The following is a 24534-nucleotide window of genomic DNA, read 5'->3' on the forward strand; positions in this document are numbered from 1 at the left end:
GAGTGGGAATATTCCTGTTCCTCCAAGCTGAATGAAGGACAGAAATTTCCCAATAGTGTATAGACCCCTTTACCCCAATAATTAGATAATGTGTTCTGAGCTTTGTATGTATGGCATTTATTTTTGGTTTGTTATTGTTTGATGGCAACATTTAACCATTTCTCGGAGCAATATGGTGCTGAACAGTTCAGCATCATACAGGTGTGTCAGCATCAAAATATTTTTGTTTGATTCAGTTGAGTAAATATCAAGGTGTAAACTCAGGTTTAATCATGAAGCACTGTAATTTACCTTTGTAGGCAGGTGTACTGGAGCAGACAAAACCCTGCAATGTTCTGTCTCTCTAGCTCCCTAACTCCTTTAATACTGGGATAAAACCATAGCTATTCTCAAGGATAAAGATATAAATATACACTGTGCTCAGTTTTCCAGTTGCACTAAGCAGTGCACTCTTTGCAGGAGTCAAACAGAAAGCTGGGTGCAAAGTGGCCTGGTGCTGGATAAAAACTTTTATGGAGTGATGAGTGTCCCATATGCAGATGCATTCCAAATGTGCAAGGTAAGATCCCTTAAAGCTCCATGAAGCTGAAGAGAGAGGTTTTTTTTACTTTATAGTCAAACTTTTATAATGTAATTAAAGTAGAAGAGCTGACTAGGGATGGTAAGAACAGCATTTTGATGTTATTTATCTTCATTCAGAATCTCATGCTTTTAGAGTTCACATGTCTTTTACCTCAGATGACAGGAAACAGCAGATTTTCAGAAGAGGAGGAGAAGCTCAGTACACGTGTTCTTAATAGTCAGTATCCCAAGTGAGGGATCCTGCATGAATCGTCAGCATTGAATGTCAAACAGAACTGCCTCTGAATTAAACAGGTTGTTTGGGGTTTTTGGTCTGGTCTGCTTCAGAACTGCCTCACTCTCCTAACAGTTTCTGTCAAGATTATGGTCAGCCTTGCAAGCTGTGTTATTCCTGTGGCATTGTTCCTAGTGTGTCCTACTGTAGAAATTCCCTACTCCCTCACAAGAAGTTGATACTTTTACCTTGCTCTTAATATACCAAGCAGTCACAGGACACTCAAAGATTTTATCATTAATGAGGATTAACTATTCCAGGATAGAAAACAAAACAGAAAGCAAGTCTTCATGTGCACAGTCCCTTTGGCAGGCTGACAAGTCAAAAGAAATAGGTAAAGAAGTTCAGCTCTGCTCCATCCTTCTGATTGTGCAGAAGCACGGATGCATGGTAGGATACACAGGCAAGGCATAATTCACTACTAATTCACAAGAAAATGATCCTGCACAGGACAGCTTCTATTTTATATATTTCTAAGAGCTCTAATTATACTCACTGTGTGAGTACCTATTAAGAATCATGCTTCAAAATGCCTGCTCTGAGGTTTTTTTTGAGGCAAGGTTATTCCTAGAGTTTTGTTCTTCAAAAGTCTTTAATCCTGTCTCTAATTGTCTCAATGAAAATTTGAAACACTTTGTGAACTCCTGGTTTCAGAATAAAAGCACTCTGATGGTCCTACATCAAAGCAAATCAGTGAGGTAGCTGTGCATTTCTACCCAGTGCTTTAACCATATATTCTTTTGCAAGTGTCTAGGAGCTGTCACCCTGCTATGTTGTGATGAAAATAATTGGGTATAGCTCCCACTTATGTTATTCCCATATGATATTGCTGCTGGCAAAGAATGCTCAAAACTGATGGCTCCAAAGGCAGGTTTGAAACTTCAAAAGCTAGGTGTTCTCCCGTGCTGAGCTGCTTCCTTCTCCAAGGAAATCTGCAGAGTTTCACTATATATTCAAAAAATACACAGACATAAGACCACTCCCTCAAAAGAATGGTATGCAGAAAGAAGGCTCTAAATAGTGAGGAGCTGTGTACACAAACTTGGAATCACAACCAAGTAATTCTGGAGGAAGATACAGAGATAAGCATATAGAGATACACAGGGAGAAAAGAATTACAAACCCAGTTAAGAAAAACATTTAATAGTTTGTGAATACTAAGCCACCTGCTGTTATTATTTTTATTTGTTGCTTAATGCAGATACTTATAATAGTCCTATACATTTTGTTCTTCATATAAACATGCTGGGTTTGGCAGAGTTTAGTGAAATTTCTACGGTGTGGAAGGACTATGTTTCAGCAAGATGGTGTCTTGACCTGGTGAGAACCTAGGGGTGGGGAATTGCTGACAATCTTGTCTGCTTTATACTTCTGCAGGCAAGCAATCTCCAGAGAAGTTCAACAGACGTTCAACAAACCAGACATTTTTGTGGGTTACAAGCTGAGCCCTGAGTGCCGCGTGTTGACAGCGTATGGATCCCATGTCTGCTTCTTGGCCAAAACAGCAAAGGTCAGTGTGGAAACTCAGCTTATTTAAAAAAACCCAATAGATCTCTAATTCCAAATCTCTTTTTAATGATGTTGGCTCTACAATTTTTTTATCAAATAATGTCTGACAAGTAGCACTGCTTTGAACTGATGCGTTCATTATATTTTTACAGACACTAAATTTATCCTAACCCTTGAATAGAAAAGATACAAGGCAACCTGACAGCCTATAACTTCTCTCTCCAATGCAACCAGAACAGAGAATAATAACCCCAGAAATGGCATCCTGGGAACAAAACCCCTGCTGACACTGCTGCAGGGATTGAGAGCTTGAATTTTTGCAGCTAGAAATATCTAAAGGACCTTACTCTTAGTAAGGAAATTTTCTGCAAGCAAAATTGCTGAAAAGTCTCTTCCTCAGCATTAGATTTGATGTTTTTAATTTTGCAGAGCTACCAAGCACACACTGTACTTTCCATGTGCACACAAAGGTACCTTGGCCAGCTGGACAGTGCCAGCTCTGTTGCAGGAAAGGCAGTCACTGCAGGAAAGCAGGTGTCAAATAGCCTTCCCTCTCCTAGGTTACTGAAAACTCCATCCACTAACTGAAAAAAAGGGGAAAAACCTTCCAGTCAAAACTCAGTGCCTGCAGTTGTGCTGATTCCTGAGTTGTTCATTGGTACTGTACCACAGCCAAGGTCTGCCCAAGGCCAGGCACAGAGCAAAGGGCTCACCCCCAGGATGTCGTATGCAGCCCCTGTAAATAGGGGTGGGAAGACTGAGGTAGGCAATCATCAGGATTGTGCAAGACACAGATAAGCCAGTGAGCAAGCTCTTTCTAAAACAAAGCACAAAATAACAGCTTTTAGTAGAAATGCAGAGGATATACCTTTTCCTTTTGGCAGGCTCGTCCTCCTGCTAAAAATTCAGCCAGTTTCTGTTTCACTTCTTCTCTCCAGCTCTCTGTTGTGCTGGCTGCCAGGCAAACTGGTGGTGCAGCAAGCTTCACTGTGTACTGGTGTGGCAAAAGTGTTGGGAAGGGAAGAGCTCCTTTGCTGGAATGAGTATTTGACTGTGCTGAGGCCTTGCAGCCTTTGCAGGTTGATGCAGACATGGTGGTTAGGAGAGACTTTCGTGGACTGCCCCCCAGCAACCTGACAAGGAGAACTGTCAGGAGGGTGGAATCTCACAGTCTAAGAGCATTCTGCCCCTGAGTAGTCTGTGTGTAAATAGAGGTTTCCTGGGACTTTAATTCAACAGGGCTGTCCTCTTCTGCCAGCTTTTGGGCTGATGATCAAGAGCTGTCACCTCCAAGACTAGGTCTGGAAAAAGGACTTCCTGCTGCCTCACCAGGTTCCCCTCTCTATTGTTACCTGCATTGGGTCAATCATGGCTTAAAGCATATTTTAAGGAGGAAAAATGAACTACCTGAGACATCTGTCTTCAAAAAGGACTTTCCAAACTAGTTGTCTCCTAAATATAAGTTTCAGGGCACCTTTCAAAGCCTAATTCTGATCTCTGCCGAGAAATCACAAACTGTGTATGACCTGAAGACTGTCATTAAATCCACACAATGTGATTCTCCACATGGGATTCTCTATCCTTCTATAAGTATGGATTGCAAAACCTGGGGGTTTTTTTCTTTTTCAGCTCCCTAAGATTTATTCAATTTTTGTGAGAAATTTGGTGCATTTTGCTTTTTTTTAATCTAAGCTGTTGTTGGTGCTAATTGTCATCAGTTGCCTTAGAAAGTGATTTAATTGCTAGGAAAACCTGCCACCATTTTGCCCAAGTTTAAACAGGCACTTGGGCTCTTCTAGAATAAACAATTGCAGCATCCTGGAAAACTATGGATGTAAATAGATTTTAGCTCCTGGCTGGCAAAACCAACAGAGATTTGTGTAAGGTTGAATCCCTGCAGGGAGTGAACTTATCTGAAGGCTTATATTTTGTTTTCAAGTTTTCTTTTATTTTGAGCTTTGTCTTGTTACCTTCAAGGGAGACACCAGCAATGTCAACTTCCCTAGTATTGTATAATTAACATAGTATAGAAAATCAGCAGAAGGAAATCCTTACAGGGTATTAAGAACTGTCTGGAGTCCATGAAATTGGATAAGAACTATAAACCAGGATTCAAGTTTGTTATGCTAGTTAGCTAAATACCTTCCTTATTTTATTTTAGTATGTGCCATTGCTCTAGACTTTGATGGGAGCCTAATGGAGGAAGCACAAAGAATAATATAGAAAAATGGTGCTTCTTAACCTCTGCTGTTTATCCTAATTGCAATGTTCTTACAGTAATATTCTAATGATTATAGGGTACTTTATCAGATGAAACCTGACAGGGGAAGCTGCTCTCTGTGGGAAATCTTTTCTGAAGCTTAAAATAAAGAGAAATTATTGAGCTGAATAGCAGAATTCATGCTGGATTTGATTTTTCTCATTACCCAAATCTGTCAACCAAATGGTTTTTCCCAAGGATTCTCTTTTTTTGACTGGTAGAACTGGGACAAATTAGGGCCACTTGACTTTAGTATGTGGCTTATGTACTATAAAACTTTGTCAGCTCACATTTGTGGTAGTTTAATTTTGTGCCTTTTTCAGTAAAAGACAATACATGCTATGCCTCACATTTGACACTCATATTGAAAACAAGGGCAATCACTGTGGTGCAGCCTGTCAGAGCTTTACCTTATGATGTTTCTATCTGTTACTGCTGTTCTGCTCAGAGAGGGCAGCAAAGGATTGCAGATCTTTTGGAATCCAAAAGGAGCTCAGCTCTGAGATGTAATACTGAGGAGAAATGTATCTTTTTAATATACAAGGAGAAATAGGGGAGGCATTCAGATCATTGCTGCTCAAACATACTTGAGCTTTTTGTCATTCAAGGTGTATGCAATTAGTGGAGATTCTAATAAGAGAAGCACTTAATCATTTTGAGCTTAGGCATTACCTGATAGGTGTGAAGAGTCCCAGCAGAAACACAATGAGCTGCTGAGGATTCATCCTCAACTGGAATATTGTATGACTCATTTGGCATGAAGATAAATGCTGTACATGAACAAATTAACAAAAAATGAACAAAACACTGAAATTAACTTGTAGCATGGTGAGATTAATGATTGTTGTGATATTAGGTATTTTCATTAGACCTCAAGACTTTCAGACTGTTATAAGTTTGGTTGTTTCTTTTCAATATGCGCAGATACAATCAGGGGCTATGTGACATGAGTCAGACACTATCCCTTTTGCCTGAAGACAGGAGTGCATTTCCCAGGTAACCCCTCAGAATTATGCAAATGGAGAAATTTATTAAATGACTTGGATTTGTCATCGATCTGTGGACTTTCATCCTTTCAGCGCCTTGGCTTTCACCGCTAAGAGTAAGAAGTTCAGTTAGTACAGAAAAACATGAAAAGACAATTTATTCCTGCCCAGAAGTTCAGTGCAATGCTCCTGCAGCCAGTGTCTCACCAGTTAGAGATGGTGCCAAAGGTGCAAAGGGTGAACAGGTACAGAGCCATGACCATTTAGCAATACTGCAATTTTGACACTCCTTATCATCCCTTTACTCTTGTTTCATGCCTTCTTCAGTCTTTGCTTTTGTCTTTTTACTTATCTCCTTTTCTTCTGCCCCACTAGCCTTTGTAGGCTCTGCACAATTTCAGAAAACTGAACATGCTTTCTGCATTTATAATGCTACTCTAGATGCTTGGCTTTTAATAAATAAAAAAATAATATTGTACATTTTCACAGCAGTCCATAAAGTAGAGATGTAATGAGATTTTAATCTGATCATACCATTTGTACTCTGAATCACTTCCTATTATCTCCTACTAAATTATTACTGCTCTTTCTTTCCAGGGGCAGCTCTCAAAACCAGAAATCATGCTTGCTACAGTTGCCTCCTAATCTGATGGTCATAACTTGATTGCTTCATACTCTCTGCCCAACAGCAGAATTCCCCCAAGGTGTGATTTGTCAGGTAACTTTTTCATGCACTGCTGCAAACAGCAAATGGTTCCAAAATGGTTTCTGCCATGTGGCAGAACCAAGTCACACTCTCTCCCAAATCAGTTTCTGCCCAAACTCTTAATAAGTACATAGGAAATGGTATATTTTCTTATCATGTCACATCTGTGTTATCATGTGTAAACCACCCACCTTGGAATGAGGTGCTTGCTTTCCATCCACAAAGGAAAGTCTCAACATTATCTCTTTACATGAACTGTGACATAAAATTTCAGTGGCATACACTGATATTCTGTATAGACATCTTCTGGTCCACAAAGTCCTCTGTGTGCCCTCTGCAATTCCATGGTTGAAATAAGTAAAGTGTCTTTCAACAAACTACTCCAGAGAGGAATCCTTAATAATGTTGTGATTTAGCTCATTTTCTAGATCATATACTGTGATGTGTGATTGGATTAGAGCTGAACAAGTTTGGCTTTCTGGTTTAAGAGAATGTATTCCTCTGGAAAAACAGAAGGACACTTATTTCACTGGATTTTCAGTGCCATATGTAGGGATAGTAAAGGCTTTTTTATCAAAGTAATGCAAATGAAGACTTCCATGGGAATGATTCCATTTTCTTGAGATGTTTTTATTTTCCTGGGGTGGGCAGGTGGAAGAGCAAGGGAGAAGTAGTCAGTGTTTGGTCTCTCTTAAAGCACTAAGGAAACATAGTGGCAGAAAAAATTAGGAAACATTTGAACAAATTTTTAAGTTAAATTCTAGAAGAATTGAGAGGCCTGTAGAGTTTCCCTGGAAAAGTGAGATCTTCAGGAATAAAAGGAACTTTAGAACCACAAGGAGAGAGAGGAATAAAAGTAGAATATGGAAGTAAGAAATTAATTTCTCATGTTTCTATAGTCTGGTTTTCAAATTTTTAGTATATTCTCCAAAAAATATTTGTGTTAGTGTCTGGTATTCCTATAGCACCACTTCAGGAAAGGTGTGACTTCCAGAAGTGTGAGGAGCAGAAAAAGAAACCATCTGTTACATAGGAGATGAGTTGCCCAACAGAACTGGAGGAAGAAAGTGTCTGGAATGAGTTACTAGCTTGTTGTTTCCTGTGGGTGAAATACCAAGCCCTCTATCTCATGTTATAAACAGGTCCTTTTCTTCTCTCATTCTTTGCCTGTTCATGTGTTTTTTGCTCCAACTTTAATTAATTTTAAAATGTTTTGCCTCGGAGAACTGGGTTTTTCCCTCTGAGCAGAAGATGACTTTGGCAGCCCTGAGAATTCAAAGCCTATCCAAGTGTTCACTCTGGTCAGGGATAAGGCACTCCCAGTTGGACAAATTCCCTGAACACAAATCTGCAGTGTGGCCTGTGATTTCTGCTCTGGAAACCAAATATCTCTTTCACATGGCATCAGATTACAGGAGAGCTGAGCATATTGGAGACAGGTGTTGTGCAGTCATTTTAGTATAAATTATTTAATAACAGCTTTAAGTCCCAATTATAGTAACTGGTGACTTGCAGAGACAGCTGCTTTGGAAACAAAAACACAGGTTTTGGAGGCTGAATTAAATAGACACAAAAAAGCTAAGGTAAAGGTAAGTTTACTTTTCAGCCTGGTAAAATGATGGATGTGCTTGTGCTGTGCCCCTAAGAGGGGCCTGGAATACCCAGAAACAGGTTGTACTCTGTTTGTTGTTCTCTCTTTGACATTCAGTTTTGAATCTCCTAGTAAAATACAGATTTCATATTTTCAACCATTACATATTAAAATGTGTTTATCCTAGTGGTTTAAGGGTAACAAATTATGACATGCTCAGCAGGCTGGTGTTCTTTCTGCCTGGGTTCATCATAAATACAGCGTGAGGGAAGCATTTGTTAATAATCTTGAAATGAATGAAAAATTTGTCTCTATTTCATCTTTGAGCTGAGCTGTAAACTTGGAGAGAATACTCTCTAAATGCAGCTTCTGATACATTCTTTTATGATGTCAATAATGGGCAATGCATACAGTCCTATGTTTCTTCAGTATTTAGTGATGCCTTTGCTCCTGGGGCTCTTTTATTCTAGGTCTAAAATTGACTGATAATGTTCACTTAGAACCTAGAGTGGTATTTATCCTCTGAGTACAGAAGTCCACTGCAGTAGCTACTGACATGGAAATAATTTCTTTTTTGAAGTTTCAGCTATTTTTGTGCAGCTCTTCCCATGTGATTGGAAAATGAATTGTGCTGTGACTACAAAGAGGAATAAAACAGTAAACCAGTCAGACAAGTTGCTTTGTGTGCAGTAGAAAATCATGAGAAGAGAACAAAATGAATCTATAGGCATCAGCTGAGTTACAGGAGATATAAATCAATATTTAGATGCAGTGGAAAGCAGAGTTTTTTTGTCTTAAATTAAATACAAAAGTCTGCTACTGAAATGTTTTCCAAGGGGAATTTAGCTCATGCAGGAAAAAAAATCAAAAGGCCCTATTTGTGATAGGTCCTTAATGGAAGTGATCCTATAAGCTTGTATGATTTTCTTGATGGGAGCTTCTTTCACCTCAAGTGAACTACAAAAACACAATTATGGACTGTATTAACTAGAAATGGGTGAATATCATGACAACAAAGCCCAGTACTACAAGTCTGACAATTAAGAAAAATGTTTCCATTGAATGCTATAAGTATTTAACCATGGAGGAGCAGATTTTCAATTTGTCTTCCACTTAGTTAAAGACTAAGCTAAGTGCCTCTAAGGAGAGAAGGATTGTGGCTACAGTGGCAAGGTATGGACCCATGAGAACATAGAAATAGATCTGTACAGAGGAGCATTTGATGCCCAGCTCATCTGTTTTATAGCTGTTATTTTCATTGCCTAATTCCCTGCCTACCTTTATAAGTAATGACATTTATTTTCTCTGCACTAGGTTATACAGGTACAGAAAAAAAGCAATTACTAAAATTGGTAAAGGATATGAATTTTCCAGAGTATGATTTATCTACTGATCTGCTTCATGCCCTCCTTGTCATTACTGGCAAAGTATCTTTGCAGTTCTTAAGAGAACTGCATTCCTTTTCTGCATTAATTGGTGTCTTGCAGCTACGAATAACAGAACGTTTAAAATTTTGCCTGGAAGTTTTTAATCAATATTTATTACCTAAAAACACAGGAAATGGTGCAATATTTAAAAGATGTATTTGGGTTTAGGGATCAGAAACAATTCAGTCTCCAATGCATTCATTTGGAATGATTATGTAAGTCTATTTTGAGGCACAAAAACCACTGTGAAATGTTTTGAGACCATTTCATCTGGAGCTCAACTAAGAGCAGTGACATGTTTTACCTCCAGTGCATCTGCCAGTAGGTTGCAATGACTAAACTACTGATTTGAAAAAAAAAAAAAAACCAACCTGGAGTAGTATTTTGAAGATATGAATGGTTGTTTTCTTTCAACTGTTTTTCTTTTTTAGAAATACTATTCCTGATGCCATAGCAGCCACTTTCTCAAGAGTTCAGCTTTGAAGTGTAATTTAGACTGATTCTTACACTATTTTTCCCAGCATATCGCCAATAGATTTGAGAAATTTATGAAGCTTCTTGTAACCTTAAGTTAATGTTTATTTTCAGAGATCACTGTGTTTCATTCAAATGGGATCTATACAAACCATAAACTGGTTTGCAGGTAAGTGCAAAAATACTTTTATGCTAAACACACTGGAAATTTGCAAAAGCAGAATGGGAAAACATTCCTATTGCATGCTCAGTTTCCTACGGCCCAAAGTTACCAGATAATTAACTTTTAAACCAGGCTGTGTACAGGAAAGGCATGTTTGGCCCCAGCAAGGATTGGGTCTGTAGAAAATCTGAGCTGCACTTCTTGGAATAAACTCCCAGTGCTTAAGCTTTTAGTTTCCTTTGGGTGTCACTTCTCATTTCCAGCATTTCCTGTCCTATAGGCTTACCCTGGGGTAAACCACCTCACAGGAAATGCTCCCCCAGCTCTCACACCTCCTGTGCAGAAGGGAAGCTGCCAGCTCCCCTTTCTTTTGAGGAAACCAAACTGCTCTTTATTACACTGGTGAAAATCCCTCTCTGCTGGAGCTGCCCTGGAAAAGCAGCTGGGCAAGTCTGTGAGTCTGGGCTTACCTGGTCAACTCTGCAGTCCTGAAGCAGTGCTCAGAGGAGCAGAGCAGTGATGCTGGACTCTGACAGCCTGGAAGGCCATTATGTAGGAGTAGGCTGATCTCAGGCTGGACGAAAGTCCGCAGGGCAGGAACCACACCTAGAGATAGAAAATGAGCTCTTACTAAGTGATATTACTCAAAACTTTAAAATTCAGCAAGGTGTTATCAGATGTGCCCTAAGTTCTGACCTTTTTCATCGTTTATGTTAGGGACACCTTTTCTTCCTTGAGGAACACCTTTCTTCAGTAGGTGCTAAAAGGGAAGAGTTTGAAATTGTGGTCTATTGTCTTCCAGGAGGCTTAAAGCAGCATTCCTAATGACCACTTAATTTTGCATTCATTATAAACTAATCTGTATTTGCTGTTATATCCCTGATTAGAACCAACTCATATGGTGCTAATATGACCTCCACAGAGCTTATAAGTAATTCAGGATGAAAGCAGCATTTGCTAATCGGCTGCTGGGTTTATCTTTCTAAAACACAATTTCAGGTTAAGTACGTGCTCAGGAGGAGCTATCCTGTCACATGTGAAAAAACACAATCATTGAAAGGCTCTTTTCATTCTCTTTAGTTTTCAAGTGGCAATTTTTAGTGGAAACGACAAGGTGCAAACAGGAAGCTATTCAATCAGTAGCAACTCATACTTGTTTATTTTTTCCTTATAACACATAAATATGGGGGAGCAGGAGGTTAATGGATAGCTAGAGCAGTGGAGAAGTGTGTTCTTTGCTGTGGCCCATTTCCTGTTGTGAAGGCATCAAACTCTTCAGTTTAAACATGCAGAGGAGAAGCTTTATGCAGGCTCTGTGACTTTAGCACTACCAAATGGCTCTGCTCTGTTGCTTGACAGCAGGAGACCTAAGGAGTGAAAAATGATTCCTCGGTTGCAGTTTGGCCAAAAATGCTCAGGGGAATAAATAATGCAAGATTGCCTGGAAACCTAGGCACAGCCTTGTGTCTCTTTTAAGCTCTGCTAAACCTCTCAACACTAGCAGCATGACTGGATACTCTGTGCTCTCTCTAGCACAAATGACTTTTTCCTGAGGCACCTGCAGTTAAAATCTCTTTTTATGGCCTGTGACCCCAGTGAAGATTCAGACATCAGTAGCTTGAGCTGTTTAGATCAGTGCTTCAGGGCAGACAGTTGTAAGAGCTCTTTCCTGGCTTTCTGTGAGCTCTGGTTTGTTTATGACTTCAGCTAGTGGCACAGTTTGTCCCTCAGAGCTGAGCTTGTGTGTTCATCCTGCATTGGGAGGAAGACTCTATGGTGTGCAACTGGTTGGTATCCTCTTCCAGGGTGTTTAAATTCAGATAAAATTTCAAGCAGCTGGACTAAACACACAGCAAGTGAGAGCAGCAGTTGACCCACGTTTAGGTGTCTGATTTCAGTCTAAGATTGCTACGCTGGGCTTCATGCAAACAGACCTGCACCTGCTCAGCAGTGCAGCAGCCTGAATTCCAGTGTTTCATTGTACCTTTCCTCATCAGGCTTTCTGGGCTTACTTGGGAGGATCCTGAACAAAATCTTTTCCCTTTCTTCCCACCTGCATGGTTGTGCTACAACACTCGGCCACCTTCGCCTTGTGCTTCAGCTACGTAGGAAAAAAAAAGTTCTATGCAAATTTCCACCCTGCCCCAAGAATTATACCCAAGCACATTTATAATTCAAAGTTTTCTTTTGCTGTAAGAGAAGCTAAACCACGCAAGCTTCTTTAGCTGAGATAGACACAGCGTTTCACTAAATTTAGTTGGAAATCCTGAAACCTCTTCAGCAAAATCATCTTGTCTACATTAGTTACTCTCTTGATTAGCTCCTATCTTGCACATAACATATCCAATGACACCTCTGTGAAGGTGTCCCATTCAGACGTGGTTTGACCAGCACTACACTGCCTACAGATCACAAGCTATTAACTTCTCTAGCCCCTTACACCCTCTCCACTGAAATTAAGGACTTTTTAAATCCTTTTACCTCTTTACCTTTTTATTCTAGAGATGCAGCTGAAATGGAAAAAGGGGAGTATTTATGGTACTTCCCAAGCCTGTTAAGTGGAACTTTTATTTATGAATCAAAAACTAGTGGAGCAAGTGTTATCTTGAAGCCTCTGATTGTCCTCTATGGGCTGTTATTTTCTACTACATGGTATTTAGCTTCAAGCTGCAATTGCCACCCTCTGGAGAATCTCATCTGTCATTTTTATGAGTGAAGTGCATTTCTAGCTTTCATGAGTAATGGTGGAAAAAAGTTAAAAGCCTTTCAATGGAAAAGTTCTATAAGCAAAGTGAAAATATTAATTTCTTTATAACATCATGTTTTAAATTCTATCTTAAAGCAAAACCTGTACTGTTAATTAGTGAGCATTAAGTGTTGGCAACAATATGGCAGGACTGGATGAGAACAAAAGTTTGCAGCTCCTCACACAATAGCAGTTATAAAAGCTATTTAAGACATATTTTAAATGTATCTGCAGTGCTGAAGTGTATTATGTATATCACTTCACTGAAAATTGTATATTACTCTTTGGCTCAAGTTACTGGGAGCTCTCCAGTGGTTTTGAATGCTCCAGTCCTAAGGTTTATTTTTGACAAATACTCTCAAAATAGTTCTGAATTTGGTCTTTCTTCTGGCAAACTGTCAAAAATATAATAATTTACATCATTTACAGTCACAAAGTATGCTCCTCAGGAAAGGTAAAAAACCATAAAATATGGCAGTGATTAAACAGTTGGGCCCCATTTGTGTGGGAAAAAGCTGCTAGAGAAATGCAATATACTGCTGGCATGGTGACACTAGTATCAAAACAGGAGCACAGTTGTTCTCCAGGTTTTGAAAACTAAGTTTTATAAGCTAATACTTAAAATCACTTCAGCTTTAGAGGATTGTCCATGGGAACAATGGCAATGGCCTGACCCTGTGAAAGAGGCACTCCATTGTACCCAGCAGGCTGGGCTGTGCACAGGGCTGAACACAGACACAGCTGGGGAAAACCTGTTTTCTAGCTTGGGCCCCTGAGGTGTTCTGGTAAGGCAGACAAATAATGAGACTACTTGAAAAAAATAAGCATATTTGAAGAGTTCTTGTGTAGATTCCCACTCCTGGGAAACAAGTATGTTCCTGTCTGCCTAGAACAAGTCCTCAAATCCAAGTAAGAGTGCCAAAACTAATTTACAAATAAATACAATTAATACTTTCATATACTATAAAGGTATATTTTATACTAGAATAGGTAGCTGAAATGATTATTAATAATTGTGTAGAGTTTCTCTTGTCTTACTAACAAAAATAGTGCTTAATCTTCAAAACAATACATATAAAGCTACTATAAAGGCTGTGACCCCCCCCGGAATAACAAAATGATATTTTATTAGTTAAGTAGTTGACATTCATGGTTATTACATTTCTCAGAGTTATTAAACATTCTCTTTGATTTGTCATTCAAGTTAAGTCTGCTGTGTTTTAATAACCTACTAAACGACTTCAGTTTGAATCATTTTGGCCTCAAGCAATATTCAAGATCTTCCTATGTCTTGAGAGAGATTCTGTGGGTGTAGAACTTTGTTAATTCCTGTTTGTTTTATTTCTATTTCTTTGAGTCTTCATCTGTTCCTTGTTTTTACCTATTAGCTGAACTACAAGGGGCTTTAAATAGAGTTTTTCTTGTTTACCCTTTCAGGAACCTTCCAAGAATATTTCTGCACCAAAACCCCTGCAGTAACTGCACCTTACATCGTTTCAAGTCAGCTGAGCTATATCAATCCAAGGTAAGGAGATTAATCTGCTTCCTTGGGCACTTACAGCCTTTCCTTTGCATGTCAGCACTGCAGCTCAGAGCAGCACCCCTGGCTCCTGCAGCCCGAGGTCTGAGAGCTGCTCCCGGGAGTGAAGCACAGAACCACCACGTGCAATAGCAGGAGCTGGGTGGATGCAGGGCTGGGCCTCACCAACCCATCAGGTGCTTTTCAGGGGAACTGAAATGATGAAGTACCTTACTAGCTGTCTGCTATAAAATGCTCCTCTGCTTTTGCACATATTAGAATCTAAACATGTGCAAAAGAAGCAGATTTGGTATTTTAAGCTCTATGTGCTTCCAACAACGTAATCAGCTAAAACAGAGAGACTTGTCTGTTCACTCTCCTGAAAAAAGCTATGGAAAATGGAATTCTGTAAAACCTGTTATCTTAATTTTCAGCTCATAACAGCAATAAAAGCCACAATAAGTGGTGTTTGCTGAGAATTCATTAATGGTTGTGTCCCTTCAGTAAAATACAAAGCAGCTTCATTTCACTGTGATCATCAGACCTTAACAGCAGCTTGGTGAGTTCATTATTTTCCTTTGCTACTCTGCATTTTCTGCCATGTGTTTTCAACAACAAGTTTCTCCCAAGAACTTTGAATTTCAATTGCAGATAAAATGTTGACAATGCTTTTGGATACATATGTTCTAACACTTATCAGAGAGACATTACGCAGCCATTTCCCAGCAATAACAACATAATAAGAGCTTGGCAGATTTTTTTTTTTTTTTCTATCAGCAGGCTAGATTATTTTAAATTGATAACAAGAGCCAGGTGGCTATTCATAAGGGAAAGATATGAATTGCATACACACATTTCCAAGGCAATGTTGGCCAGTGGCTGTTCAAGCATAAATTGCTTCCTATTACCACTTTTGATGGGAGGTAAATGGTCCAGTTCATCTCTATGGGAACACAAAGTGGCAGGACACTTCCAGCATTACTCTTTGCACTGTTCCCAGTGAAAGAAGGCAATGTTTACTCCACTGTGACACACCTAACTGACATTGCAGTGAGTAATTTCCTTGTGCTGTTGAACAAAGATTAGGAATCATGCCCCATACTGTTATGTAGCATTCCTGTAAGAGGGCTGCTTGGTGCAGAAGATGCAAGGAGGAATTAGAGTTGGTAATGTGTCCTACAGGATAAAAAAAGGTGAATTGTTCATCTGAGGGGGAAAACCAGGATTCCTCAGTGATCCTAGGAATAACATCTCTCTGAACTTTAGTTATTCTAGCTTTGAAACGGGTAAGAAACACACTTGAAAACATTACTAGGTTGTGAATTCAGAGTTAAATATTTCTGGTTTCTGTTTGTTTATGAAAGGACAAGACAGAAGCTGATTATAATATGGTCCAGATTTTTACTAAACCTGGATAAAAAATATGGGAAGGGAGAAGGGAAGAGCACTTGTCCTGCCCAAAGGAAGGAATAAGGCTATGTCTAAAAATCTGTTATTGTCAAAACAAGAGCTGCTTAATGCCTTTGTTTTAATGTGCTCTATTTGATTTTCTCCTTTTTTAATTCAAGGCATAGAAACAATAGTTCAGTCAAAATGACTTGACTCCAGCAACTTGCCTACAATTTTCATAAAACCCAAAAGACTACTTTGATATCTGTAGTTTAAATAAATTATTTCAAGTATGTGAGAGAAAAGGAATGTAATATAATCTGAAAGCAAAGGCCAAGTAGTTCTGTTAACATAGGCTTAAGTTGCAGGTTCTTTGGCAGGAGAGAACCATGACTTAAAAAAAAAAAATATGGAAATATGGTCACCGCTTTTCTTGATAGGAAAGTTTGAATTATTTTTCCTAGAATAGAAATTTGATAGATTAAAAGGGATTTGGGTTAGGGTTGAATTTCAGTTCAGTCTGGTGAAGCCAGCTCTTCAAAATCCGATGCTCCAAGCTGTATTACTCATCTCTGCTTGGAAAGTCATGATCTATATTCAGTATTCCTTCTTTTTCTCCATACACCTTGTACACTTAGATGTAAAAATCTCCCTAGGATCCACTCCCCAAAATAACAGTGTACTATTGAGCTGGCAGCATTTCTTTGATGCCATGGGTTTTTTCATAAATATAAACAGGTCTCATCAGCAATCACATTCTTCCTGTAAGATGTTTATCCTCAAGTTAAGGTCTAGGGCACACAGAGCAGAATTTTCTTTCAGTATTAGCAGTGTGGTTAAGTGCCACACTCTACAATTTTCCTCCCATTCCTGCCTGAGTGCTCTGTAAATTAGCATACAAACCATTTTATCAGTGTTTCTTATGGGGGACTGTTGAACTTCCCATATTTTTGTTTGGTTTTGTGTCAATAAAATTGAATTCTAGGAGGGGAGGAGGTAGCACTTCACCTACTGGATTGTTTCATGACATAAGAGGTGACATACACTTAGTGCCCTGTATTTCTGATGAAGTCTTAAGCTGATGCCAATGAGCCCTCTTAAAACTAACTATAGACACTTAACTCTATATGATTTAAAGCTCAGCAAATAATTTAGAGTGGAAATACTAGAATACAAATATAAAAAATGACTATTGTTTTGAAAGAGGTAAACATGGAGAATTGACCACACCTGCTTACCACACAGATGCTGTACCAAGGACTCGCTCAGAGAGTTGATGTCAGGAACTTGCAGCACAGTGACACACTTTAAATTATTGGCTCACAAATTACTGATATAATCTAGCAAGGCTGTACCTCGCTATTTTATGCGAAAGAGCACAGCATGCAGATCAGGATATGCTAAGTTACCATAATCAGCTCACTTCAAATCAGCAAAATGAGTTTACCTTGTGTTCTGAAAATGAGAGGCTTGAAAGCTGTATAAAATTCCTTCTGGTTCTGAAACCCCCTTGGCAGTTAGTTTTTTGAGGGTAGCATGCAGAGCTGTTATAGAAAGAAGCAGTCCTTTTGGCTACATCTTGAAAATCAGATTCCATTTTCCCCCCAAGTTCTCCTTTGCTGAGAGTTGAGCAGGGTTTGGGTTTAATCCACTGCAGCACATAATTTTTAACATTCTTATGGTTCTTCCTAATGATAGAAAGAGGCATGCAGTACCTGGGGTCCACTGAAACCATTAAAGTTCCCTGGCTGAGTTTTGTGGATGTTTCTCAGCTAAAGGCCTTCAGCCCTTACCACACAGGTTCACCTGCAAATTTCAGAATTCCCATCCCAGCTATTCTACAGGGATGCTAGGTTGCAGAAAAAAAATTTACTTTCTTTCTTCCTTGTTTGAGTTTGTTTGTTTTCCCTCATTCTCTGCTGCATAACTAAGGAAAGTAAATCTAAGGAATAAGTAATCTCTCACACTGGATTATGTTTTAGATTTCTTATCAGATTCCATTGTGTTAGTATGATCTGACTCATGGGAGAACAATTGTTATCAAATGTATCTTTCTTCAAAAGTTTTACCAAAAGATAATAATTGATAAGGTTTTCCTAGATCATAAGCCATGTTTTGCTCATGCCACAGTTTCATAAATGGATAGAGATAAGCTAATGGAGCTTTACTGATCTCCCCGTTTAATGTTTTCAATTCTTTAATTTTCTTATAATATAAACTGTGTTAGGTGGATGAAACAGTACAAATCTCCAGAGACTTATCATGTTCATGTATTAGAGCTGCATGCATATGCAATGATGCAGCAGAAAAACTAGCCCTTACAACTGTTGCAGAGTTGCCTAGAAACTGGATCTGTTGAGATTTGTTCTGGTAACATTCCCAAGAACTTGGGCACCTAGTAATTTAAAATTTTGCTTCTCAATATCTGGATCCATTAAGTTCCATCTTACTCTGGAATTGAAGAAATTTCCTTTGTACCCCAGAGGTCTGCTAGCATCCAGATACAGAATTACATGTGTCTTTGACTGTGCTCAGTTGTCTGGTACCTGTGCTATTTCCAAACTGCATCAGGACCTGGAAAAAAATATTTTATCTGTTGGGTACTGTCTAATCCACATTTTATGCACTCAACACCAGTTTTTTGCATCTACCTCATCTGGACTACAGAAAGAAATAGTTTCCATTGGTGGTGTAAAAGGACTAATCTGCATTCAGAGCTCTGCTGCCCAGCTGGTAGAGGAAGGACTTTGAAGATAGATTGTCTAGACCATACATTTGTGAGTGCTAACTGATCATTTGCTAAGCAGGAAACCTGCTACATCCTCAGTTTGCTGTTTGTGGGGGATTTTGAGATGGACAACAGGGCATGCTGGGCACTTTTAACTGGAGGACAAGGCTCACAGTTGTGAATGGAAGTGGATTTAAGTGCCTGCACTGTGTCTAAGGGGAATTCTAAATGTATCACCTGCTTTGGTATTTTATCTTGGCTTGGTCAGCCAGTTGATAATAAACATCTCTAACTGCTGAGCAGGGAGGCTAAAGATGTTAGCTTGCAGCTTAGAATCCTGCTGGAATTATTCAGAGAGAATAACAGTATTATTAGGGATGATGACAAAACTTAAGTACTTTATGTAAAATGCAAATGAAAAATAGAAAACATCCTATCTTTAAGAGACCAAATTATAAACTGACAAAACACAGAAAATCTGTGAAGCTGAGGTATTTCTATGTCTCAGGTGAGGCATTGAAGTATTGGCTTGCTAAGGTTTATAAAACAAACCCCATCTAGGATCAAACATTCTAGAGCAGAATGCATCAGAACTAGAAGGAAGTTACAAAATCTCAATATTTCTTTCTGGGAAACAAGAGGAGCAAAATCTCTGGTTTCTTCTTCTTTTTTTTTTCTTTTTCCCTTGAAAATGATGTCTATTTGAGAATTTTGTGTATATATACATATATTTTCCAAGATCCATCTCTGACAAAGAGAGGATCAGCTGTCTTGTGCAAGAGAGACCAGAATGAGCATTCTAGCACATAGCTGGAAAATTGTATTAAGGTAAGATAAGTACATCAGATACAGAGAGGGGAGGAAAGTTTAGAATTCTGATTACTGGGTCAGACTATCTGGAACGTACCATGCTTCCCTAAGATTAATCACAAGAGTATCATGCCTTTTACAGGAGCCACTGGTAGTCATCTGCCATTTTTTGCTTTTATAAAACAACAAACAATTTTAATATATGACCTAGAATTGCTGAAAGTTACTTTACACTTTTATAGCTTTTGTGTCTACAAATCTGGGGTTATCTGTTAGTTCTGTATTGTATTTTCTACAACTTTGGCTTTATTTTGTTAAAAAAACCAGAAATTTCTCAACCCTTAAAACTGACCTCAGTATTTGCATAGCAAATATATGAGCAAAACTGAAAAAGCTAATTCATGGCCTCAGTATCCAGTCTCCACTTCAGCCACATCATTTAGTAAACACCACACTATATAAAGGGGATTTGTGTGAACTGCTTTTTCATTTCATCTTGAAGCAGAAGGGTAAGTTGAATTTCCTTTTAATAAATCACAAAGAATTTCATCTAGAAGGCAAACCTGTTCCTTTTGATTTCTGTGGTCATATTTACATTCTGAAATTAAATTTCCCTTTATTAGTAATTTTTTTTACTTTGCTTATACTAGCAATTTTAGTAGATAAGGAGGTGCCTGAAGGACACTAGATAGTAATGACTGATGAAGGTCATTAAAACTGGATTAAAACTGAAGGGCTGTGTTTTTTCAATTTTGCTGTATAACTGATCAGGAGTCTGACTCTGCATCATAATCCAATTATGAACTGGATGCAGTAGTCCATTCAAATGTAATTCCCTGAATGATCATCACCAGGCAAAGGGTACATGTTGTAATTGCATTTCCTTATCTCAAGGATGTAAGTATTCCTAGCCACCTAAGGTAGGTTTCTGTTAGGGTCTTTAACAATCTTCTCTCTCTGAGTCACTGGCCAGTGTTTCCAGAGGTGTCTGCTGGCCTTCAGTAAAGGGTGAACGACCGAGATGCTTCAAATTCAACAAACCAAACTCGACAGCACCTTTTATACTGCACATGTGTTCTCAGGTGGACTTGATTTTACATTCTTTAAAGTGCAAATTCTTGACCATACTGCTATTAGTTAAACAGATCCTACTTGCTGCAAATTTATGACATAATTGAATATTCATATATTCAAGAGTATGTCACATCAGATTGAGGCTGATGAGACATTCCCCTAGAAAAACAAGTTGCTGTTGATACAGATTAAAAATAATCTCAAAAATCTTCTATAACAGTGTCAATATGGAAGATATAAACAATGCTTTTTCTTTTAAAAGCTCACCTCACTTAGTAAATGACCCTAGACTGATATTTTGATTCTGCTTGGAATATATACTTTGAAATGTAATAGCAAATACCTTGTTATAGCTTGATGAACCTAGGTGTTAATAATCTTACAGCATTCAAGCCAACCAAGTTTTTATTTTAAATTTTAAGTGGAGATAGATTTAGATGTGTAAATGCGGATTTTTTTTTTAAAGATGGAAGTTTTTAAGAGGGAGCAGGTACAGTATCCTCTTTGATTTGTGCCAATAAAAAGTAAAGTAATGGATATTAATTGTATAAGTCAACCCACGAGCATCACCCCATTGGAAATAAATACCTATTCTGGCATCTTGAACCTTTCTTTATATCTCCTGTTAGTTTAACTGAATGATATCAATAACTGGATATTTCTATGCCATAGTATCTTACAGTCCTTCAGGTTTCACAGCTGCACAGCACACCCACTCACTCTGCTGTAAACCCACAATGTACAGTTTTTAAATGCTTTTTAGTCACGACAGCTCAGCACTAAGATTATAACCCTAGTTATTATTTTATCTGTAGGGATAAAATAAGATGAATAAGACCATTGCCAACCAGGAAAAATGTATTTTCTACAAGATTAACTGACATTTGCAAGCTTGTGGAATTTTGTTCAGAACAGGATAGGAATGTCAATTGAGCTATAAAGTTTTGCCCATGTGTAAAACAGTATCAGTTTATGCTAAATAAATGTGCTTAGATAGTGTTGTGCTTTAACAAGCTCCCAGACATTACCAGTACCACTGTAACAGATTTGCCTTTCAGGTTAATATCCTATGCATTGAGTGATTACTGTCCTTGCAGACAGCTAATGGCTTAAGAGTGATCAGTTACCTCTGAACCTATCATTTCTCAAGGATTAATCCAACAAATTGTCAGTGACAGTGAGAGGGATAATTTATCTTCACTACTCCAAGTTTATCAATCTAGAAAGAGTTTTGTGCATAAACTACACAATGGTTGCAAAATAAATCTGGGAAATCTCTTACACCTGAACTATATACTTTATTTAAACAAGGAAATAATGTAAATTTCAAGAAGGAATGATGGGGGAGGAGCATGCAGCCATGTAAACCAATGCCTACAATTTCTTCCAGAATCATTATTGCCTGACAAATATGTGGTTTGTTTTTTTTTTTTACAGCTGGCCTGAGAAATCATGTTGTCTTACTCATCCTACATCCTGATAGCACTGGCTGCTTTGTTAGTGACTTGCCATGCGTTGAGTAAATGTCCAGGAATTTCTGGGCTACCTGGTATCCCTGGAAGGGATGGACTGAAAGGTGAGCAAACTTGCCTCTTTTGCAAGAGATCCACATCACAAAGGCTGCGTGACTAGAGCAGATAAGGCAGAAGGACACGTGCTCCCAAGGAAGCAGATGTGTTAAGCACAGGAAGGAAAAGAGAATGGAGGAAATGGGCAGTTTAATTTTTTTCTAAAAAACAGGTCTCCTCTTTCTTCTGGGGGAAGAAACACTGTAACATATAAATATTTTATATATATGTAGAAAAGTTTTCTCCAGGTCTGCTGACAAGGCTAAAGCACTATCAGAATTATTCCCAGACTCCCTGTATTAGGCCAAATATGTTTGGTTTTTTTTTTTTAATGGATTGTGAAGTGCAGTAAGAGCTACAACGTTATAGCTCAGGGATGCAGCAACCTTTTGTGCCTCTACATTGCTATTTGTTTCAGCTGTGAATTGTGGATTATGATCATGGGAGTACATTAGTGACTTTATTCTACATGTAGGACCTCTGTTACCTGTGGAAAGTAGTATGAAAAATAGACTCTACCTTTACAGTGGGTTCCCATCTTTAACAAGCAGTGCTGGATATATTTCACACTATCCAGAAACCTTTCACTTCCAGTGTTTATGGCTCCCATTAAAGCAAGACAAACACAAAGCATACACCCAGAACTTTAAAAAGAAAACCACACGGTGCCGTAGAAACTGTTTCCTCCTCCTCAAAGTATCCCTTGTGCCTGTTCACTACCAATTAGTAGAATGAAACCTCTCTTTGGCAAAGCCAGTTTCAGAGATATAACTAGCAAAAGGCTTCAACCTGTAAAGCTTCAGTTTCTTTTCTGCAGAGGGCAATTATCAGCATTTCAGAGGATTGGATGTTTTTGTTAGTTTGTTTTAATTTAGATTAACAACAATGGGAAAAAATACAGGGAAAATATTTATTTTACACTTGCTAATGTTAAAAAATACATTTGCAAGTTAGTTCTGGAAAGTAATTGATTTTATCCAGGGGATTGCTCCTAGCAGCACAGCCTAGTATAACTGTATAACTTTTGTTTTTATCTCTGTAGGTCTGCCTGATTCTCTGGCCAGCAAACACCACAATGCTTTAGCAAATTTGAGACACCGACTTTTCCAACTCGAGGCTGGTAATTCTTCCCCTTGTTACTTTTTCAGCTCACAATCAATTTAAAGTGCAATAGGCAAAGTTAGCTACAGAATCACGACTTGCAGGAAAGAAACTGCATTTGGAAAGGGTGCTACATCCCAAAACTCCATTTTCTCACTCAAAACAGGGGAAGCCAGGATTCTTGTTTCTCTGGAGAGAAACAGATTCCTCTTGGCAATCATAATGCACGTTTATTCAAATTGGGTTTATTTTTAAAAATATTCCAGCTACTTGATGTTGCATGTTCTACATGATTCATGGAAACTCAGTCTTGTACCACTTTTACCTATCAGCAACCAGATTGTTAAAGGTGGTAAATTGTTTTGCAATGAAAAGAGATTCACAAAACAATTATCATTTTTTTGTTTCCCTTGCTCAAGTCTGTAGCACACTGATCTTTATAAAGTACACAAAATATAACAGGGCTGATATTTACCAGATGTTGGTGGTACATTCTTGTCTTGAAGACAAGGACAGTGGTCACAAGCAGCAAAATATATTTAGTGAACAGTTAGTGAATGGATAAAATTAAAGATCTTTATTTCTCTTCATCTTTAGCTCAATTTTCCCCTCTGTTCCTCTTAGCACTTTTAGTTTTGATCTCTTGATTTCGCTTTCTTTGCTTTTACATCAGTATGCCATAGAAAATTTACAAAACTAACTCTTTTCATGTTTCAGTGCTTGCTTTGAATGGGAAAATAAGAAAAGTAGGAGAGAAAATACTTGCTAGCAATGGGAAGAAAGTTGACTTTGCATCTGCACTGCAATCCTGTGAAGAGGTTGGAGGAACTCTTGCAGCTCCCAAGAATGAGGAGGAGAATAAAGCTATTATGGACATTGTGAAACAGTATAACCAATATGCTTACTTGGGCATTAGAAAGGGGGAGACTTCAGGTCAGGTTAAGTCTATAAATGGCCTGCCTCTGAGTTACAGCAACTGGCACCAGCACGAGCCCAATGGCAAAGAGAATGAGAAATGTGTGGAGATGTACACTGATGGCACCTGGAATGACAAAAAATGCAATATGTACCGTCTCACAATCTGTGAATTTTAAAGAATGGCCTTTCAGCCACCTCAGAGTATGGAGATAATGAAGTATCTGTGTTTCAGGTTGATTAAATTTCTGCAATTTCTCTGTATCCTAAAATATAAGATTAATCATAATTGTGTTATTTTTTAGCCTTAGGAAAATGCCAAATGTACTAGGTGATTAACATGATTAAAATGTGCCTGAACTGATGTGCCTGATGTGTTTTTCCCTTTTGGAGGGTTGGGAATACCTCAGAATTCATTTCTCATGGCAGACTGTCTCCGTACCTTTGTGAAGATTAGAGGAAAATTCCAAGGTTTGACTTGGGATATTGGAAATGCTGAAGTTAAAATTGCCTGTGGCATTATAGTTGGAAGCATTTTGAAGTACTTAATGGTTTCTGCCTCAAAAGAGATGCAAGAGGTTGACTTCACTGGAGAAATTATAGTTTCAGATTTTGGACATCACTTTCAATCACAGAGCCTGTGTCACATTGAACCACTCACTGATTCATTGGCATCCACCTTTTTTTTTATAAAAATATCAATAATACTAGT

The 24534-nt window shown here is 38.4% G+C and overlaps 1 protein-coding gene and 1 long non-coding RNA gene across 6 annotated transcripts; both read left to right on the plus strand.

Annotated features, from left to right (window-relative positions):
• Positions 1 to 479: 479 nt before the first annotated feature.
• On the plus strand, positions 480 to 5719 carry LOC128791782 (uncharacterized). The gene is made up of 4 exons (XR_008432139.1): positions 480 to 559; positions 2234 to 2366; positions 5550 to 5621; positions 5705 to 5719. It is a non-coding gene; the product is annotated as an uncharacterized LOC128791782 (long non-coding RNA).
• A 540-nt stretch (positions 5720 to 6259) lies between these two features.
• Positions 6260 to 24171, plus strand: SFTPD (surfactant protein D). 5 transcript variants are annotated; one of them, XM_053949660.1, is made up of 7 exons: positions 6285 to 6329; positions 9924 to 9978; positions 14156 to 14243; positions 14672 to 14796; positions 21676 to 21814; positions 22849 to 22926; positions 23625 to 24171. In XM_053949660.1, the coding sequence occupies exons 5-7, from the start codon at positions 21691 to 21693 to the stop codon at positions 23999 to 24001; spliced, it is 579 nt and encodes a 192-aa protein (XP_053805635.1). In that variant the 5' UTR covers positions 6285 to 6329; positions 9924 to 9978; positions 14156 to 14243; positions 14672 to 14796; positions 21676 to 21690; the 3' UTR covers positions 24002 to 24171. The 5 variants fall into 5 exon arrangements, with proteins under 5 accessions (XP_053805637.1, XP_053805635.1, XP_053805636.1 ...); XM_053949661.1 differs by having other exon boundaries at positions 6297 to 6315; XM_053949662.1 differs by lacking the exon at positions 9924 to 9978 and having other exon boundaries at positions 6260 to 6329.
• The last annotated feature ends 363 nt before the right edge of the window (positions 24172 to 24534 follow it).

Source organism: Vidua chalybeata, chromosome 8 (assembly GCF_026979565.1).
Source record: "Vidua chalybeata isolate OUT-0048 chromosome 8, bVidCha1 merged haplotype, whole genome shotgun sequence".
NCBI classification, from domain to species: Eukaryota; Metazoa; Chordata; class Aves; order Passeriformes; family Viduidae; genus Vidua; species Vidua chalybeata.

What these genes read in the sequence shown, in the direction of transcription:
- SFTPD (XM_053949662.1), top strand. Translation starts at nt 21,691, where the DNA reads ATGTTGTCTTACTCATCCTACATCCTGATAGCACTGGCTGCTTTGTTA. An exon ending in TGGAAGGGATGGACTGAAAG is followed by an intron (nt 21,815 to 22,848) that starts GTGAGCAAACTT and finishes TTATCTCTGTAG; the next exon opens with GTCTGCCTGATTCTCTGGCC. An exon ending in ACTTTTCCAACTCGAGGCTG is followed by an intron (nt 22,927 to 23,624) that starts GTAATTCTTCCC and finishes TTCATGTTTCAG; the next exon opens with TGCTTGCTTTGAATGGGAAA.